At 49.7% G+C, this 20516-nt stretch overlaps 3 protein-coding genes across 5 annotated transcripts in view; 1 reads left to right on the top strand and 2 right to left on the bottom strand.

Moving 5' to 3' along the window:
* LOC149861918 (uncharacterized) overlaps nt 1–20516 on the bottom strand; it is a 65648-nt gene that overhangs the window by 19251 nt on the left and 25881 nt on the right. Inside the window, exons 9-12 of the mRNA XM_090053845.1 lie at nt 4381–4490; nt 3996–4233; nt 3077–3346; nt 2230–2734 (exon numbers count right to left, since the gene is read on the bottom strand). Of these exons, the coding sequence (XP_089909971.1) occupies nt 2230–2734; nt 3077–3346; nt 3996–4233; nt 4381–4490 (1123 nt within the window). The remainder of the gene's footprint in view (nt 1–2229; nt 2735–3076; nt 3347–3995; nt 4234–4380; nt 4491–20516) is intronic.
* LOC149861920 (uncharacterized) overlaps nt 1–20516 on the top strand; it is a 31734-nt gene that overhangs the window by 3899 nt on the left and 7319 nt on the right. The window lies entirely within an intron of this gene.
* Nucleotides 1909–20487, bottom strand: LOC149861921 (uncharacterized). 3 transcript variants are annotated; one of them, XM_090054626.1, is made up of 8 exons: nt 19998–20456; nt 19687–19881; nt 17267–17448; nt 16851–16977; nt 10973–11086; nt 8139–8193; nt 7972–8039; nt 1909–6812 (listed from the first exon to the last, which is right to left on the bottom strand). In XM_090054626.1, the coding sequence occupies exons 1-8, from the start codon at nt 20338–20340 to the stop codon at nt 5542–5544; spliced, it is 2355 nt and encodes a 784-aa protein (XP_089910752.1). In that variant the 5' UTR covers nt 20341–20456; the 3' UTR covers nt 1909–5541. The 3 variants fall into 3 exon arrangements, with proteins under 3 accessions (XP_089910752.1, XP_089910751.1, XP_089910753.1); XM_090054625.1 differs by having other exon boundaries at nt 17267–17451; nt 19998–20391; XM_090054627.1 differs by lacking the exon at nt 1909–6812 and having other exon boundaries at nt 6823–8039; nt 17267–17451; nt 19998–20487.

Raw genomic sequence — 20516 nt, 5'->3', positions numbered from 1 at the left:
GCTCAATAGCGATTGATGCCCCTTTCCTCCAAGAATGTGATGAATCTGGACAAACTCCCAGTTTCCACCATATCTGGTGGCAATGTCTCACCCTTTAATTCCACATTGGGTGAAAAAAACTTCCTTTGATCCACTTGAAAAACTTATAACCTATTGGTTTCCTGTTGGGACCCCTAGTTTTTGAATGACAAGAAATGACAAATAATAAATCCCTGTTGATTTTGTCTTTGCCATTCAGCATTTTTTCCAAACTGTTCTCATGTGTCCTGTCTCCCCCATCAAGAATCTCTTTTCTAAACTCAATTAGCCTGGCCTCTTTAGCCCCATCTCATGTAGAAGCTCCTCCAGACCACTACTCATCCCTGAAGCCTTTCCCCAGACCTTTTCTTCAGGGAAAGATGCGTATGGAAGAGCTGCAGGTGGAAGTGGGGGACAATCCCTCTGCAAAGGATTGTGAGCCCACAGCCAAGAAACAGAGCAAATGTCTCCAAAGTCAGGAGTTGTAGAGACTCAGAGGACTGCCAGAGGAGGGGCTGAGTTAGACCTCAGAGGGATGGGCACTCGCCCACGTGCATGCGCCAGTGGTGCAGCCAATTTTGCAGCACGGGGAACATTTTTTTGTTTGTGATGTGCCTCTTGCAGCGTCTCAAACTGCTTTGAGATACCACAACAGGCACATGCTCGCTCATCTGGATGTGGCCTTCATGGCTGTTGCTTAGTACACAAAACCTCCTTGGTCATTGCAAGAAAAAGAAGCTTGTGCTAGCTCAGCATGCTCAGCAACACTTTTGCATTTTTCCTATATCGAGCGTGCCTGTTATCCAACACTTCCTGACTGCCAGGGTCAGGATTCGTTGGAGTTTCTAGGGATTTCGCAGTTCTAAGGAGTTCCCTCTGTCCAGGTCACCCTGCTTCACATACATCAGGTGTTTCTGAAGCATGGATATTTTTAAGACCCGGCTAGACAAAGCCTTGGCTGGGATGATCTGCTTGGGGCTGGTCCTGCTTTGAGGAAGGGGTTGGACTAGATGTGACCTCCTGAGGTCCCTTCCAACCCTCATTTTCTATGATTCAGTTTAGATTTATCATATCCAACTAAGTCCAACCTTTGGAGAATGACCCTTACTTCAGCATTCAATAAGCAGGTCAGGCAGCAGCAGAGCACTTATTTGCTCCATCTGGTGGCTGGGCACCAGGTATATTTTTTTTTGCATACTCCATCACTACTTAGTCCAAAGCCCCGTGATCAAAGCCATAGCAAAACTTAACTGGGGGTGGAGGGATAAATACCCCAGACTGTTTCACCAGCTGTTTCTCTCTTTTAACAAGAGAGACCTTTATGTCTTAAGCTTTTCATGATTCTGCATTGCTCTTTCAGCGCACAGCTGTGGTGGGGTGTCAAAGGGATATTTCCTTCTAAGAAGTTCAGAGCAAGTGCTGAAATGGCTGCTGCTAAATCACCAGAGGTGGAGAAGAGTACAGGTTTCCTCTGCCAGGGGGAGGACTGAATAAGTAGTTTTAAGCAAGCCAAATTTCTCTGTACCTTAGACCTGTTTCCCTTCTGCAGGCTTGGGTGTGAAAAAGAGCCTGCCGCTCCATCATCTCTTGTTCCCACCCAGTTTTTTTTCCAAAGTCAGCTGGTACTTAATTTAAGTCTCTGGGGTAGAAGTGTTAAAATTTACCACCCATAAGGATGGTAAGTAAGGATGCTAAAAAAATTAGCATCCCCAAAAGCTTCTAGAAAGAATTGTGCCTTGTCAGGGACACCTTTAGTTTATCTCTGGGATTTTTACACAGAACCGTGTGTTTTGAGTTAAACGGTGCAACTCCTTTCCCTCCTGGCAGAAAATGTATCTGGAGGATATACATGTTGCTTAGAGCCTCTCTCAGGTCTCACCACAAATCATCCACCACAGTCATATTTACTTTATTAAAATTGCCATTAAGACTGTCCAGCAATCCCTTCATAAATTTGATAAAACGGAATTGACAAAGTAGCTCTTTACACACTGTTTGGGCTGCCAAACAGTTATAGCACCACAAAATATAGATTTCTTTTTTTTTTTTTTTATAAGGTGACTTTTGCTATAGTTGAGAATCACAGGAAATGTATGCGGTCACCGTGTATCCAAGATCAAAAACCACACGGGAGGCTCTTAAAGTTTCCTATGAGGACCCTTGTCATAAACGACTTGCTGCGTTTGAAGGGCCTTGGTTTGTGTTGCCTACCTCTCTGTTCCCGACAGAGCACTGCTGCATCCCGATTGTTTTAGGGATGTCCCCACCGGGGGTCACTATGGAATCTAGAACGAGATCCTTCAAGGTCTCAAAGCTGACTTTTCCACATTTGGCCGCATCCAGGGTAATGCCTTTGACCTTCAAGCTGGCCTTTCCTCCAGACAGCCTATACACATAGGTTTTAGGGCCTGCAGAAACAAACTCTGTGATGTGTTCATTTGCCGGGATCCTGCTCGTGAGCTTGCCTAAACGATTGCCGAGCAGAGGGTTCCAGTCTCCCTTGCGGCTCACAAATATCACGGAGTCGGTGTCGTGGTACAGGCACCTGTCTTGCAACCTATCCAGCAGCTTGTACAGCTCCAAGTGTGCATAAGCGGTGGTAAAACTGGCTATAAAGATGTTAGTGCTGTCCGAGAGCTTGTAACACTCTTTGGCATGCTTCCAAGACACGCAGGCCATCTTGTCATTGATGAAGTCACAAGATAAAACGTCGTAGCTGGGAGAAAAAAGGTAGCCAAAGAGTTCACCGGGGTCTCTCACAGTGGTGGTGTTGGGGAGGTCTGTCCTCTGGCCAAATTGCCCCCACAATGAATTTAGAAACAATTCTGCAATTTGGTGCTTTGCAGGATTGGGTTTAATATGCTCTTGACGTAAAGATATGCCTTCTTTTTGGAAGAAATCAGCCACATATAGGTCTCGTTTTTCTTGGTCAGTACACCAGGCAGGATAGCCCAAGGCTTCCTGTTTCTGTTGGAGGTACAGATTTATGTACTGTGAGAAAAGTGCATTAGTCATCTTGGTGAAATGCCAGACTTCATAGATTTTAGCTACCTTGTACCCCTTCTCAATAGCTTTGTTCAACTCTGGAGTGCACCACGTGCCCACGAGGGCCCTCTCCTCGTCAGTGTGCGTGCACTTTTTCTGGCTTGTTTCTGCACAGATGCGGCACAGCGGGAACATAACTTTCCTATTCACCTTGACAGGTAGCACAGGGAAAAAGAGGCCTCGCGGTGGGTACAATTTCACCTTGGCAATTCCAAAGTAGCTCGACAGAGGTCCAAAGTTGTTGTCGATGATTTCAGGGTGCCCGACGGGGTACTCCTTTGTTCTGTTTATGAAGGGGTAGAGGCCGGTAAAACTGTAATAGTGTATTTGTTCACCTGGTTTAGTTTTGTAATAGAGACAGACGGCTTCAGCTCTTTCCCCAAAGAGAGCATCCCTAGGTACCAGAGGAGAAGGCAGATGGGTTCTGCTTATGAAATCAGTAAGTTTCCTGTCTGACTGTAACAGAGCCCTCCACTCGTGCTCCCAAATGGTCCGGACGGTGAACCCCGCTCTCTTGAGATAATCGGTCTTGTACAGTGTCTGGTAATTCAGAAAACCATAGGTTGTCCCCATCAGTGGGTTCCAGTCTTTTTCATAGTAGCAGTTGAGACAGCCATGGAAAAAGCAGCTGTTAAATTCAAAGGCCATCTGTTTTCCATCAATATTGGCATAGCCGTCTAAAAAATAGGGGCCTACCTGAAATTCTCCACCCTGTAAAGCGTGCTGGATTGGAATATTTTCTTTCTCCGATATGTACATTAGCCATTGCATAGATGGGCTTGACAACCTCTTTCTCTGTCTATGATAGTTGTCTGGGGGAAGAAGTGCTATGGTCTCATGTTTCAGAAACATAAACCTGTACGTGGCCATACAGACAGATGCCAGTGTGATATACTGGAAAGGGTCTATGCAGCAATTGGTCACGAGTTTACCTGTCTTCTCCATCGTGTCTACCTGCTGCGTCATTTTCATAATTTCTGTAGAGATGGCAGGCCTCCATCAGCATTTTCACATTTTGCTGGCTATAATAGACCAGTTCCTTTTGCAGGTCAAAGGTCTTATCACGGTTCTCCTGGTACCACTCTAAAAATTCTTCCTTTTCACCAGGCATCATACTTTCAACTCCATAGAACCATGCCTTTGGGAGAGGTCCCACATAATTCTGGTTTTCTGGTGTGTTAAAAAGACGCGGGAAATACCCTCTACATCCTTCAAATCCCATCGCCTGCGGAAGCTTGTTAAGTTTCATTGGCAAGAAGTTTGAAGAATCTATGAAACGGATACCCAGGCTGGTCACTTCTATGCACACGAGTTTACCTTCCTGGGTGATGAGTTTCACACCCTTCCTTTCCTTCGATAACTGGCTAACTATGAAGTAGCTGTCACGGCCTTTGGTGTTGTGAGCTATGAAGGTGTAGCCCTGGAACCTTTTAGTGACAAAGGCCTTAATAAAGTGAGAGAGACACCATTTACCCTTAAATTCCCAAGTATTTTCCGCCTTTTTGGCCTCAGCTTCCCAAGGTTTTTCTGGAGCTAGCTTCGTTGCAAAAATGTAATTGGGCACATGCATCTCTGTCTCCTGGATACATTCAAAATCATAAAAAATGTACCCAGTGCCTATTTCAGGCATTGTAATCTTGCACATAAAGCACTGGTGCTTGTCTGCATCAGAGATGTGCCCATAACACTGCTTGCATTGCCTGTTGTTGCACTCATGGTCTTTGTCCACATATGACTGACACGCATAACACCACGTTTTAGAGAGACAGTCAATCTGTTTTCGGAGGCCAGAGCCATGTGCCTGTCTAAGCATTCTTTGGACCGACAGACCAGTTTACAGGTAGGGCATTTTTCTGCTACACCCACATTGTCTGCACACCCCGGGCTCAGACAGAGACGGCACCAGAACCTGCACTTGTGGCTATGACTATACAATGCATGGCAAAGATCACAATAACTTCTCAGACCAAATAACTTTTTTGCATCCTTGATGCCATAATAATGTCCATCGTGCAGAAGAAGGAAGCAGGTATTGGGGTACCTGGGAGTGCTGTACGTTTTAAATAAGCCCCAGCCCTTTTCCTTTTTATGCATTACAATATGAATGTTAACTTGTACAAGGTCTTCAAACAATGCTACTTCACGAGCTGGCCACCCCAGTTTTCTGTGCAACTGGTTTGCACCCGCTAGCAGTACAGCATCTGTGGCTCCTGTGTGTGTTGTGAGAGCCAAAAGACTGCCTGCAAAACACAGATTAGTATCAAAGGTATTCAGGTCAATTAAATACTTCCTTTTTCTAGTGATGAGTTCAGAGTAGGGGATAGAATTTATAACTCTTCGCCCACCACCGCCTACTCCTCTTACAACAACCGCAACCAGCCAGAACGTTGAATCAAAGCGTATCTCTCTCTGGCTTTGTGACAGGTTAGTGAGCCACTCTAAAAACAGGTCCGCGGTCATCTGATTTAAATGAATGGTTCAAGAATATAAGCAGTTCCTCGCAGTATCTGCCTCAATGCGTACCTGGGCATAGTCGGCAGGCATGAATTTCTGGTGGAGGTCAGCTACGATATGTTCTATCCCCCTGCTTATAGCTTTGTATGCCACGTGTAGCGGCACAAGCTCCAGATTTACGAAACGGAACTCTTCGGAATACCTTGCGGCTCCAAACCTAGCCATGGGCCAGTCCTGCCTTCTCACTTGCACCAGATGTATGTCTGGCAAAATAACCCCCACGGCTCCAGGAGGATCAGCTTCCAAGGGACTGTCCAGCTGGTCGTTTAAATCACAGTCTCCAACCCTGCTCTCTAACTCCGCAGGCTCTGGAGGAGGGGAAGCTTTCAAGGGACTCTCCAACGAGTCTTCTAAATTACAGTCTCTATCCCTGTTCTCTAAATCTGCAGGCTCAAGAGAAGGGAGAGCTTTCAAGAGACCCTCCAATCGGTTTTCTAAAACACACCTACTACCAGCACCATCTCTAGGGGATCGCTTATGTTTTCTCAGCAGGTTTTTAGCCTTCCTCATTCTCATCTTTAGCCAGGCCCTTACTTTTTGCCCTTCAAACCAGTTGCTGGTAAGCCTTCCATTTGTACCCCAGGGTTGATCACCTCCTCCCTTCCTATGATGCATGCCTTGTAGACCATGCAGACCACCCCCTCTTTGTACAAAAGAGGCCCTTTTGCCCTGACAATAATCATGATCTTTCAAAGCACTTTGTGCGCTATTTCTGAAATATATATGCCTGCCAACACCCACCAAAGACCCGTTCTTTGTGCTTTCAAAATAATCATGGTCTTTCAAGGCAAGATGGACATTCACACCTCCCAAAGCTATCCTCTTTTGGTGTTCAAAATAGTCATGATCTTTCAAAAGCAGATGAAGATTCTCCTCCTCCTCCTCTGGCTTTTCTATAGTGCGTGTGCAATTTGTCCTGGGTTTCTTATTCACCAACCCCAGTACACCAGCTTTGGTACTGTGAAGCCTTGTCTTTTTACGGGTGGTTCTTCCAGGGTCTGGCGGTATGTTTTCTTCTGAGCAACCATGAGGTTTTATCTTTTTTTTACCGTGTCTTTCTGCTCGGTTCTTCTGGCCTTCTGATCCTTGGGCAGTCTGATTTTGAAGAGGAACATTTCTCTGGTTTTCTGTAAGTGCTGTTAGAGGCCTCCGTCCCTGTCCCCGTCCCTCTGGTGTTTCTAGGAGCCGCTTGTCCGAAGCCCCACTTCCTTCTCTGGGGGTGTTGCGTGAGATCACTTAGGAAAATAAAATGTACATCTCAGCATCAAGAATTTATACCCCACAAATGCAAGCCTGAGCATAACCCAATACATACGCTATAAGTCTGAAAGAGGCCCTACACGCAGTAAATTAAAACACGCACCCACACAACCTAAGCTAGATGTTAACAGATGCCAGGCTCCACAGAGACAGACAGCGCATCCTTTAAAAACCCCCTAGCAAAATTAGGCTCCACCAAAATGCAAGAGCCCCCATGCTTTAAAAAGTCCTTAGCAAATGCAACCTAACACTGACAAACAAAAAACTAGGCTTTGCAGAAATTAAATAGTGCTCACTTTAAAAAAAAAGCCCTTAGCAAAATGAAAATCCACGTCCATACAGCCCAACACCCACAGGATGAGTCTACACAAGAACTTCACTGAACATTAGCTTATTTTAATGTGCATTAAAGTGCCACAAAAAACTTTGTGCTATTTAGCTAATGTGCATTAAATAGGTTAATGCACACTTTTCTAGTACTTCACAATGGAGGGTGTTTTTACATGAGCTCTGGGAGTGGGGGACTGTTTTAATTACAGAGGCTCTGGGAGCCGCTCTAATTAAAGCACTCAGAATGTCTCGTATATCGTTGAACGAGCTTTATATAAAAGCACCCCACTGCCATTTCAAAATGCAGGGACACTAATACACATGATGCAGAGGCTGGCTGGAGTGCAGGAATTACCAGGCTCCAACAGACTCAACTAATTGAGTCTGCTCCAACACACTGTTATTACAGCACATTGGAGCAGCCTCCAGGCTTGTGCATAGACACCCAAAGGTACTATATTTAATACACATTACCTAAAGCTCATTAATGAATATGTAGACGCACCCACCCCACACACACATACTAGAGCTGCCAACTCTCCAGGATTGCCCTGAAGTCTCCAGGAATTAGATATAAATCTCCAGGAGACTGCTGACAGGCACCCACGAAATAAATGAGAAGGCAATGATTAAAATAAATATTAAATATTCAATTCGATTTATACAATAGTTCAGTGGGTTTTTAAAACGTAACGGTCACGTGCATTTGTCTTCCCGATGTAAAATCTAAATCTGTAACTGAGCTATGCAAGCACTGGATGCATGTGCACACAGTTTCAAAAGCCTGACTGCAGAAAACCATACCTTTTGTTGCAGGGTAAAGCCATGAGGATATACGTTTGTCCTGATTTTCTATTCTGGAAGAAGCGTTTCTGTTTTGGGACAAGCAGTTATAGTCCGCGTTACAACATTATGCACTTATATGAATGCAATCACAAATAACCCCTTCATTTTTTTACGTAAGTATTTACCTTGCTGTGGTAAAATTGCTTGTGGCAACTGGGGTTTTCCCATGAGTTAGGCTCTCTGTAATGAAGACCAAAAATGCAATAAAGTAGGATGCTCAAACAAACAAAGAAGGTGTGTGGCATTCGGCTCCCCAGCTTGCTGTCTGCTTGCATGGGTCTCCTGCCCAGGTTCATGCGTCTCAGACAGCCTTTGGGGTAGGGGCTGCTCTCTTTAATCTCCCCCTCCTCAGAACTGCTGCTACAGTAGCACTGTCTTTGCAGACATCTGACAAGTTTCGGTGGCAAAGCAAGGAGAAAGGGTCTTCCTGCTGTAGTCCAAGATGTCTGCATTATTATGGTCTCAGAAAACACGTGGTTGGATTTGGAGGGTTTCCCAACAGCTTTTGGAAAACAGGTAGTCTGGGGCTTTGGGTCTAGGCCCCACCCCTACACTCCCTCCTACTGGTTAAGTACTGCACTTAAAGAGGTCCAATGCCTCAACCCCCCTTTCCCCCCCAACTGTTTGGTCAAGAGTGGTGGTGTGAGTTGTTAGAGGGGTCACAACCCCCCGCTACCTGATCGGTCATGCCTGTGCCATGTGGTCTAGGGGGACAGAACTTCTGGGGGCTTCACTGGGCCATGCAGCATGAGGGCCAGCCCTGTGGAAGGGCAGTGCCTCCCAGTCGAGGGATAGACCTTCTGATGTCATGGACCATATGATGCTGCAGCAAGAGGTTCTGAGACCAGCACGGTGGCCCAAGGGGCAGGTTTTGGGTCAGGTCGGTAGGTCTCCTGATGTCACAGACACAGCCTCGAACATGGCGGATAAGGGATGAAGTTTCTGAAGTCAGAGCCTATGTAATGGTGTAGCAAGGGGATCTGGGACCAGCACGGCAGCCAGAGGGGAGGGTTTTTGGTGTCACTGACTATGTGACAGAGCAGCAGGCAGTTCTGAGACTAGTGTGTTGGCTGAGATGGTGGCTAAGGAGTGGGGTTTCTGATGTCATGGATGTGATGGCGCAGCAGGAGGTTCTGGGACCAGCATGGTGGTCAAAGGGGTTGATTTGGGGTCAGGTTGGCAGGCCTGCTGATGTCATGGACCATGCAACAGTAAAGCAGGGGGTTCTGGGACTAACATGGCAGTCAACACGGCAGATAGGGGATGCAGTTTCTGATGTCAGACCATGCGACAGGGCAGGACTTCTAGTTCCAAGGCCATAAGCCCACTCCAAAAGGAGGACTTTCAGGCAAGGGGCGGGAGTTAAGGGCAGGACTTTCGATCCCAAGATGGCGGCCAGGGGTTGTGACAACTGTCAAAGCATAGGGCTCAAGTTTGACAAGAGGCATGCCTTACTACTGGTGCCTGCATCCCTCTAATCATGAAAGCTTGTGAATCCCACCTGTACCTAGCAGTCATTTCATACAGGCGGCAGTATTAACTGAACGCTATCTTTATCATAGAATCATAGAAGTCAGGTTGGGAGGGACCTTGTAGATCTTCAAGCCCGACTCCCCACCTGGGCGGGAGAAAAAGACTGGACTCAAATGAGTCCAGCCAAGTAGTCATCAAGCCTCTTCTTAAAGATCCCCAGGGTAGGAGCCAGCACCACTGCCCTAGGAAGTTGGTTCCAGCTCCTAGCTGCCCTAACTGTGAAGTAGTTCTTGCGGATGTCTAATCTAAATCTACTCTCTAATAACTTGTGTCCATTGTTACTTGTCATGCCAGGGGGCGCTAGGGGAAACAGCATCTCCCCCAAACCCTTCTGGTCCCCCCCAGTGAGTTTATAGACAGTCACCAGGTCCCCCTTCAGCCTTCTCTTGTGAAGGCTGAACAGGTTTAGGTCCCGCAGTCTTTCAATGTAGGGTCTGCCCTGTAGCCCCCGGATCATGTGTGTGGCCCTCCTCTGGACCCTTTCAATGTTGTCCACATCCCTCCTGAAATGGGGCGCACAGAACTGGACGCAGTACTCCAGCTGTGGCCTGACCAGCGTCGCATAGAGGGGGAGGATCACCTCCCTGGCTCTACCTGAGATGCACCTGTGGATGCACGACAAGGTGCGGTTAGCCCTGCCAACCGAGACCTCGCATTGTCGGCCCATGTTCATCTTGGAGTCAATAATGACTCCAAGATCCCTTTCCGCCTCCGTGCTCTCAAGAAGGGAGTTTCTCATTCTATAAGTGTGCTGCTGGTTTCTACTGCCTAAGTGCAGCACCCAGAGGGGAGGAGCAGAACCCCAATTCAAACTAAGCAACAGGACTAATAGCAGCGGGTAGCAGAGCACCAGCCTCTCTACCGCCCAACCTTTAAGAACCCTACACAGTTTTTTCCTAACTCTCATAGCTGCCATGGTACAATTCAAACATGATGTCCTGCCAGACGGTGTAAGAGATATATGACCACCTTGGGCTGGGCTAGCAACTCTTGCGTTGCTGTGGGAAAGTGGAAATTCAAGCTCAAAGTACCCCAGGGATGCCAGATCTGAGCCTCAAATCAAGAAAGTAGCCTAGGCTTTGTCTGTGGCATTTTATTACTTCCCCACAGGCAGCCCCTGCCTTCCATGATAGAAACCCCTGCCAAAATACCTCTGAAGAGGAGAATCTGAAGGGTTGAAGGCAGATGTCCTTCCTAAACAGTTCTAATAAGTGGAAAAATAAAGGATCAGTTGCCTGTCCCTGCATCATTGAAATTCGAAGGGTGGGTACACACACCTGCCTGGACAACACAGATTTAGCTAAGCTGTGTGATGCCAGGATCTTGTGGCAGCAGCTCAAGTGTTCAGGTTTCTAGCCCCGCTGGGTATTAAGAGCTTCTGAGCTGAGGTGCAGGTGGAAGGGGAGCAGGAATACTCAAGACTTACCCGAGGACAAGTCCTCAGACAACGAGCTTTCTCCAGCTGCCTTATCACCGACCCAGAGCTCCATCTCCCCTCGCTGTATGCGGCAAATTAACTCTGGTGCAGGTCCTTGATATCCTGTGTTGGGGAGTGTAGAGAGGGTGGTTATTCCAGCATCCAGAATCCAATTGGGACTTGGAGAAAAGAACTAGTGGATTCATGTCCATGGGGACTAAAAGGAGGACATTTAGGTGGTTGTGGGAGCTCCACACCCTGTTCTGGGGAGTGTACAGAGAGTGGTTACTACACCGCCTGGTGCCTGATTGGGATCTGGAGAAAGGATCCAGTGGATCAAGCGTTTAATGGGAATTCAAGTAAAAGGTAAGGACATTTAGTGGGGGAGTAAAAAGAAGCCACTGCAGGCAGAAACCTTCAACAGACCCTGGCCTCTGTCACCCAAAGAAATGGAACAATGACTGTGTGACATATAAAGCTTCATCCCCTCAAAAAACTAACAGGGATGATGTTACCAGAGATCTTCAATCATCTGCACCACAGGTCATCAAAATCTTGGTCTGAAGCCTATGCAGTGGGCATGTCTACATGTGCACCAGACCGTGCAGTTGTTACTACAGAGTTATTTAGTACTTGCTTAAGCAAAGAACTACTGGGCAGCAGCTTGTTGCCCACAGATGTGGAATGAGAGGCTGAAAAATAAAAGCTGGCAGTGGAAAAATGGATGTTCCAGCAGCCAAATCCTTATCACCAGGGGCTGATGAAACAAGGCCATGATGGCGATGTTCAAAAGATGATGGAGCTGGACTGTTCTCAGTGGTGGCAGATAACAGAATAAGGAGCAGTGGTCTCAAGTTGCAGCAAGGGAAGCTGAAGTTAGATATTAGGAAGAATTTTCTCACTAGGAGGGTAATAAAACACTAGGTTACCCCGAAAGGTGGTGCAAGCTCCATCCTTGGGGATGTTCAAAACCTGGCCAGACAAAGCTTTGGCAGGGATGATGTAGCTGGGGCTGGTCCTGCTTGGAGCAGGGAGTTGGACTAGATGCGACCCCCTATGGTCCCTTCCAACCCTAACTTTCTATGTTTCTATGATGTCTCAACTGCTTGAGCACTGGAGCTGAATACTCCCAGGAATTAGTGAAGAAGTGGGGCTATGCCACTGGTTCAACCACCCACAACTGCGGCAGAGGATCAGACTATGCCACACCTGCTGCTTGAAGGTACATGTACAATGAAAGGTCTTGCAAAGTACAATAAATGAGCCCAAATGTGTGTAGCAAAACGATCAGACTTGGTGGAGAGACATGTGAAGACGACGACTGAGCATCATGTGATTTTCATGAGAGACTTCCCAATATGAAGAGAGATTCTAGCAGAACAAGAAAATGTTATGGGATGGCAAAGCTACCTGTGGTCCATGATGACAAAGATGCTAGAAAGAAACGTACAAGGGCTTCTCATTGAAAGCACCCGTGGTCCATCACATCTACAAGTGCGACTAGAGAAGCTGAGGGCATGGAAAAGCCATGGGTTGCACCAGCAACTGCTGCTAATGCCTCCATTGGTTATCACCCGACGTAAGTTAAAGAGGAGGAGAAAGGGGATTAAGGGGAGAAACAGAGGTCTCCAAACTATCTGGTGTGGTGGAGGAGCTGGGGAATCTGTAATCCAAAGCCAGGGAATCCATACGTCTCCATAATCAGGGCCCTAATGGCCTTCCCTGCTTAAAGAGACGTGTCCCTGGCATCTCCCCAGACTGTCTCCTCCAGCAGGGAACCCACAGCTCTCCCTACTTCTACGGCTCCCACGAGTGCGTCTCCATAAGCAGACAAATCCTGGTTTTCTCAGTTTACTGAGATGAGCCCCAGGAGTCCCCAAGGCACATCTCTAAAAGAGGGAAAAGCCAGGCAGGTTCTCCAGGGGCCCAACCCTGCCTGGAAAATCATAGGGTTTGGAGAACTGGTGCTCTCAAGTCTCTGGAGCAGCTGGAGAGCACAAGAAGTTCTCCCGCCACCAAGCAAACAGATGTCCACTGCAATCAAGCAGCACAAACTATTACCAACATTATCAGGCCACGGATTTTTGGTGCTTCAAAGGGTATGGAGGTCTTTTTGCTTCACCTTTGTGCCTCCATAAACATTTCTTTTAAAGGCACATGGGGGGGACAGGCAACATGCTTCCACCCTTAGAGAGTACTGAAACGTGCACTGCATGTTGGGATGGTTAAGTGTTTGGACCAAATACAACAGAGAAGAGAGGAAGATGGATGGTTGTTGGGGAATGAATGAATGAACTGAAGATGGTATAAACAGGCTGGGATGGCACAGGGGGGATCATAGTTTCATACTTTCTAGGGTCGGAAGGGACCTGAGCAGATCATCTAGTCCGACCCCCTGCCATGGCAGGAAAGAGTACTGGGGTCAAACGACCCCAGCAAGGTGTTCATCCAGCCTCCTCTTAAAACCCCCCAGGGTAGGAGCCTGCACCACTTCTCTTGGAAGTTGGTTCCAGACCCTAGCCGCCCTGACTGTGAAGTAGCGCCTCCTGATATCTAACCTAAACCTACCCTCTGCCAGCTTGTGACCATTATTCCTAGTCACTCCTGGCGGTGCTCGGGGAACAGGGACTCCCCCAGTGCCTGCTGATCCCCCCTGACTAGTTTATAACAGGCCACCAGATCCCCCCTCAGCCTTCTCTTTTGGAGGCTGAACAGGTTCAGGTCCCGTAGCCTCTCCTCGTAGGGCCTGCCCTGCTGTCCCCTGATCATGTGAGTGGCCTCGTCTGGACCCTCTCCATGTTGTCCACATCCCTCTTGAAGTGCGGCGCCCAGAACTGGACGCAGTACTCCAGCTGCGGCCTGACCAGTGCCGCATAGAGGGGGAGGATCACCTCCTTGGACCCGCTCGAGATGCATCTGTGGATGCACGACAGGGTGCAGTTGGCCTCCCTGACCGCGTCCCCACACTGCCAGCCCATGTTCATCTTGGAGTCAATGATGACTCCAAGATCCTTTTCCGCCTCCGGGCTGACAAGAGGGGAGTTCCCCAACCTATAGGTATGGTGCCGGTTGTTCCTCCCCAGGTGCATCACCTTGCACTTCTCTGTGTTGAAACCCATCCTATTCTTGTCCACCCACCCTTGTAACCTGTCTAGGTCTGATTGCATCCTGTTGCTTCCTTCTAGTGTGCCCATGTCCCCCCACATCTTAGTGTCATCAGCAAATTTGAACAGGGTGCTTTTTACCCCCTTGTCCAAATCGCTGATGAAGATGTTGAACAGTGCGGGCCCAAGGACCGAGCCCTGGGGGACCCTGCTGCCCACATCCCTCCAGGTTGAGAAGGACCCATCCACTACCACCCTCTGGGTTGGCTCTCCAGCCAGTTGGCGACCCATTTGACTGTGTGGGTGTCTACACCACAGCCCCGTTTCTTAATGAGAACAGGGCGAGAGACAGTGTCAAAAGCCTTCCGGAAGTCCAGGAAGACTATGTCCACAGCTACCTCTGCACCTAATGATCTGGTGATCTGATCATAAAAGGCCACCAGGTTGGTCTGACAGGACCTGCCACTGATGAACCTGTGCTGGTTGCCCCTAAGCATGCAGTCCCCTGCTGGCCCCTCCTGGATGTGTGCCAGAATAATTTTCCCGAACAGCTTGCCTAGGATCGAGGTAAGACTAACCGGCCTATAGTTTCCCGGGTCCTCCTTCCTCCCTTTTTTGAAGATGGGAACCACGTTGGCCCAGTCCTCCAGTACTGCTCCAGAGCACCACGAGTGCTCGTAAAGCCGTGCCAGGGGACTTGCAATGACCTTGGCCAGTTCCTTTAGAACTCTAGGGTGGAGATCATCCGGACCGGCTGACTAGAAAACGTCCAGCCCCTCCAGAAGCTGCCTAACTAAATCCTCGCTAACCCTTGGCCCAGGTGTGCCTCCCCCGGGGCACGAGGGGGGCCCAGCAGGGAGGTGGCTGTCCTGGTCCCTACTTAGGAAGACGGAGGCAAAGAAATCGTTGAACATGGTAGCTTTGCCGTCTGGTGTGACGACCAAGTTTCCCAACATGTCCTGCAAGGGCCCCGCATTACCTAGGACCTTCTTTTTACCTCCTATGTATTTAAAAAAGGACTTCTTATTGTCTTTAATCTGGGAAGCTAGTCCCAGTTCCATCTCTGCCTTGGCCTTCCTAACTACCCCCCTACATCCCCGAGCAACTGCAGAATAGTCCTCCCTGGTGATGACCCCTTCTTCCAATTGGGTGTAAGCCTCCTTTTTAGCAAGGAGACATTCCCGGATGCTTTTGGTGAGCCATGGAGGCTTGTGTGCTCTCCTGCTCTCTTTGATCCGTGTTGGGATTACCTTCCTTTGGGCTTGGAGGATCGTCTCCTTAAGGAGCGACCACTCACCTTGGACACCTGGCTCCCTTCCCCTCTGGGATCTCAACGCTTCTCCAACTATCCTCCTTAGCTCGTTGACGTTTACCCTCTTAAAATCTAGGGCCACTGCCTTACTGCTTGCCTTTGCCACCTTGCGCTGGATGGTGAATTCCACTAGGCGATGATTGCTGTCGCCCAGTTGGTTGAGCACCCGCAGCCCCCTTACCAGGTCATCACCCGTGGAAAGAAATGGCTGAGTATGGAAACAACAAGGTTAAGACCAAGGGGAAGACCCCAGGGAAGGTGTCTGAAACAACACCTAGCGGATGGGTCCTTCTCAGCCTGGATGGATGTGGGCAGTGGGGTCCTGCAGGGCTTGGTCCTCGGGCCCACACTGTTCAACATCTTCATCAGCGATTTGGACGAGGGGGTAAAAAGCACCGTGTTCAAATTTGCTGATGACACTAAGATGTGGGGGGACGTGGGCACACTAGAAGGAAGCAACAGGATACAATCAGACCTAGACGGGTTACAAGGGTGGACGGATGAGAACAGGATGGATTTCAACACAGACAAGCGCAAGGTGATGCACCTGGGGAGGAACAACCGGCACCATACCTACAGGTTGGGGAACTCCCCTCTTGTCAGCACGGAGGTGGAAAAGGATCTTGGAGTCATCATTGACTCCAAAATGAACATGGGCCAGCAGTGTGGGGAGGCAGTCAGGAAGGCCAACCGTACCTTGTCATGCATCCACAGATGCATCTCGAGCAGGTCCAAGGAGGTGATCCTCCCCCTCTATGCGGCACTGGTCAGGCCGCAGCTGGAGTACTGCGTCCAGTTCTGGGCGCCGCACTTCAAGAGGGATGTGGACAGCACGGGGAGGGTCCAGAGGAGGCCACTCGCATGATCAGGGGACAGCAGGGCAGGCCCTACGAGGAGAGGCTACAGGACCTGAACCTGTTCAGCCTCCAAAAGAGAAGGCTGAGGGGGGATCTTGTGGCCTGTTATAAACTAGTCAGGGGAGATCAGCAGGCACTGGGGGAGTCCCTATTCCCCCGAGCACCGCCAGGAGTGACCAGGAATAACGGTCACAAGCTAGCAGAGGGTAGGTTTAGGTTAGACATCAGGAGGCGCTATTTCACAGTCAGGGCGGCTAGGGTCTGGAACCAACTTCCAAGAGAAGTGGTGCAGGCTCCTACCCTGGGGGTGTTTAAGAGGAGGCTGGATGAACACCTTGCTGGGGTCGTTTGACCCCAGTACTCTTTCCTGCCATGGCAGGGGGTCAGACTAGATGATCTGCTCAGGTCCCTTCTGACCCTAGAAACTAAACTGGAAACTATGAAACCAGAGGAGGACATGAAAATGTGATGTGGACAAGAGTAGTGGGGTGAGAGTGCATTTAAACCATCAGCCAAAATGCATGAGGATATGACTGTCAAGGAACAGAAAGAAGAATGGGATATTTCTGATCTCACACAGCTCTGGGGGTGGGAAACAAGAACCAGAGCTTTACCCAGGGAAACAAGCACTTGGTAATTCCTCAGCATCTGGTCCTGGTAAAGCTCCTTGTCTTTAGCTTCCAGCAGCTCCCACTCCTTCCGCGTGAAATACACAGCCACATCCTCAAATGCCTCCAGGAGCTGTAGTCAAAAGCATTACAGCATCAGCATCTTTTGCCTCCAGCCTCTTCAAACCTGAGTCTTCCTCCTGTGCCGACAGCTGGCTCCAGCAAAGGGTCAGGTGTGGACACAGCTCTATGGACAGAGGCATGAGTTTGTCTGCTCCAGTGCTGTGCTTTAAAGAGGCATGGCCGTTGTAACAACACCAGCAGAGACTACGATCCAGGCTCTCACACATCTTCCAACATGACCCCCAACTCTCACCGGGCTTTGCCCTGGCTCCACACTCACACCCCACTGCCACTCGTACCTCATTCATGGCTGTGTTGTCTCTCTGCTGTGGGCACCTGCCTTGCTCCTCATTCACTTGGTCCAGCTCAGGTGTCAGGTGTACCTTCTCCCCTGATTTTCCTGGGGATGGCCTCAGCAGCTCCAGGTTTACAGGCCCATCCTCGGCAGGCTGCTCCTCAGCTGTGCTCAGGGTCCCTGCACCTGCTGGGAGAGGAAGAGCATCCAGAGGTTGAAGTTGCTGGAACCTCCATCAATGTATAGACACTGCTCACAGAAAGGCTTTGCTAAAGCCTTGGCCAGAGTAGGCCTGATCAGTGTACCTGCCCGTGCCTGAACTCCTTGCAGAAGCAAAACCTGGCATGTGAGCAGTGACAATGCTTAGGAGGTGCACAGGGGTGCACGTGCACCCCGAGAGCCAGCATTCCCTGCTTAGGTGACAGCTGGGGGGGCAGGCAGGAGCACCAGTGCTCCCCCTGCAAGTGCCAGCTGGGGAGTGGGGGCACCAGGAGAAGCGTCGCTGGCACAGGATGGCTCAAAATAGTCAAAGTAGTGTTCCAATGTAGCAAGTGATTTGTTCTGACCTCTGTATAAAAGGGGAATTAGACGTGAAGGGAACATTTAATTGATCTAGAAGAGCTTCCATGGTGTTGTACCAATTCCTCATCAAGGGCACACATGCACTAAAGCCCTGTCTGTGGTCATTCTTTATAACAAGTTTGGTCTTGGCATCTCCTGGCAGTGACTCTTTGCCAGCACCGCTGTCGCCAAGACTTTGGGCCATGCCACGTGTTCACATTCAAGCTGGGTAGAAACCAACTATAAAGTTGTTACACATTTTCAAACTCTAACTTCATAACTGGTAGGCTCTTTTTGTAGCTGGATGGCCATTTTTATGGCATGAGAATTGCTTTGTGCATGGGGCCAGTCTAAATTTATGGTGCAATTAGGCAGTGAGTTGTGTGATAATTACTATGCATGTGTGTGAGGTATACTTTTAATGTTGTTGTATATGAATCTTGTAGGGCTAAAAGCAAGGCTTTGTAATGCTAAAAGTGAGGCCATTTCTTTGTCCTTTCACCTCCATTTCATAAAAGCGGACGCAGCACTTACGAGACGACTGGGAAGGAGGAGGGTTACTGTTAAGATATGAAACTAGCTGAATCCAGTCAACAGGGGAGTCTCGTCAACAGGGGAACCTTGAAAGTCGGGCATGGATTGTTGTTGTTAGATAAAGAAACATCTTGAGACAAAATATATGGGGCATGTAGTCATGGGAGTTATACTTCGGTGTTCATGCTCACAGTGCTGCTTGATTGGATAGAATAGTGATTTAGTTAATAGATGATTGGGTATTTTTACGAGCACAAGCTAATCACAAACTAACACTTACGTACTCACAAAGTATAAAAAAGTATTATAACTAGTAGGCGGGGTTCCTCTGTGGAGGCACCTCGCTCGAGTGAATAAAGATTCTGTATCTGACTTTGGATACTTGCTCTGCGTGATCACTGCCCCAGCCTAGAGCGAACTGCATGTGGCTTTAAGACCATAATTTGTAACAGTGTGCAACAGACCAGTGAATTGCATAATCTATGTAACATGTGGCAGGAGCCTTCAACACTGACAATGCATCAACACCCGATGATGACACAGGTTAGCCCTAATGCCACTGGCAGGCACAGCCCTGCTAGTCTTCCATGCTGGCATGTGCCTAAGTCAGCCTTCAGGGCTCACTGTATGGGAGAGGAGAGAGATGGAAGAGTCACAGGTGCACAGGTCTTCCAAGGCCCCTGTGTATTACGTAATTAACTGGTGAATCACACAATAATTTTAGGTCAGCAAACTAAAACCAGCCACAAGAGCAAAGAAATGGGCACACTGTGAACTGTGCAATAAAATCAGAGAAACCATGCATGCAAAGTCATTATCATGCGACACAAATAACCACCCAGCTATTCAGAGACCCAAGCAGGTACAAAGTTAGTGCTTGAAAATGCGTAACAACTCCACAGCCGGTTTCTAGCCCGCTTTCCTTTCAATCTGTAGCAGGGTCCTTCTTGTAGGCCTCCAAGGCCATGAAGCTGGAAACGAGGCCCAGTGACTCTGTTCTTGCTGGGAGGGGCAACCATGGACATCGTTCCCTGTGGGAGATGCAACAGGGACCCTGGCGCTGCATTGGGGGGCACAGTGTAGAGGAGGAGGGAACCAAGAGGGACATCTGCTGCCTCTGGAGCATGCGCACTCCTGACACCCCACTGGTTCCCCAACCCCAGGCTTCAAAACAACATGTCAAAGCTAAAGGATCTCCTCCCTGGGAGCTGCTGTTGTACTTGGGGGCAGGGATCGAGGTGCTGTCACCTCACAGACTTGCAGCGAGAGACCCCAGCCCCTCATTCCAAGGACTGAACACCTGCATACTGCAGACCCCTGGCACGTTACCTGGCTCCTGCTGAGGTGGGGACTTGTCTTTGGGGACAGGAGGCAGCTCCTCCTGGGGCCCTGGGGTTTTACCCCATCCTGCTTCCTCTAGGGGTGCGTGCTCAGGATGGGACCATGCCTGCTCCCGCTGGGTGCAGAGAGTTTCCAGCTGTGCTCCAGGTCCCTCCACATCCACATCTTCAAGAGGCCTGTGCCCTGGGGACGAGACAATCGCGTCACTGGGAGAGCTGGGGCTGGGAGGGGACATCATCCCCAGACACACGGAGACAAGGGGGGGTGCAGCATTGGCGACCAGGGTAAAGAGATCTCACTTCGGGCTCCTCGTCCGGCACCAGCCCCAGGCAAAACGCCTCTGCCACATCCACAGCCTCGGCGCAGGTCTCCACATCGTGGCCCCACGCCCAGCTCTGCATCTCCCGGGGCAGGACGGCCAGGAACTGCTCCAGCACCACCAGCTCCAGCATCTGCTCCTTGCTGCAGCGCTGGGGCTCCAGCCAGCCCCGGCACAGCTCCCGCAGGCGGCTGCAGACCTCCCGCGGCCCCCTGGTAGCGGAGGCCGCAGAAGCGCCAGCGCCACCTCTCCGAGGCGGTCAGCTCGTCGCCCGCGAGCCGCTGCGGGACGAAGGGACTCGGGGGCCCCGGCGGGGCCGCCATGGTCCCGCGCGCGGGGGAGACCTCGCCCCAGCTCGCTGTCCAGCACGCGGCTGCGGCGGGCTCTGCGGGGCGGGGACAGCGCGCGGGTTATCGCCTGTTATCGCCCATCCCCCATCTACAGGCGGCCCCTTCCCCCCACTGCTAGCCTCCTACCGGCCCCACGCCCGTCCCGCGAC

The sequence above is a fragment of the Crocodylus siamensis genome, chromosome 6 (genome assembly GCF_052110815.1).
Source record: "Crocodylus siamensis isolate JL-2025a chromosome 6, ASM5211081v1, whole genome shotgun sequence".
NCBI lineage: Eukaryota > Metazoa > Chordata > Crocodylia > Crocodylidae > Crocodylus > Crocodylus siamensis.
This window is presented reverse-complemented; position numbering and strand designations above follow the sequence as displayed.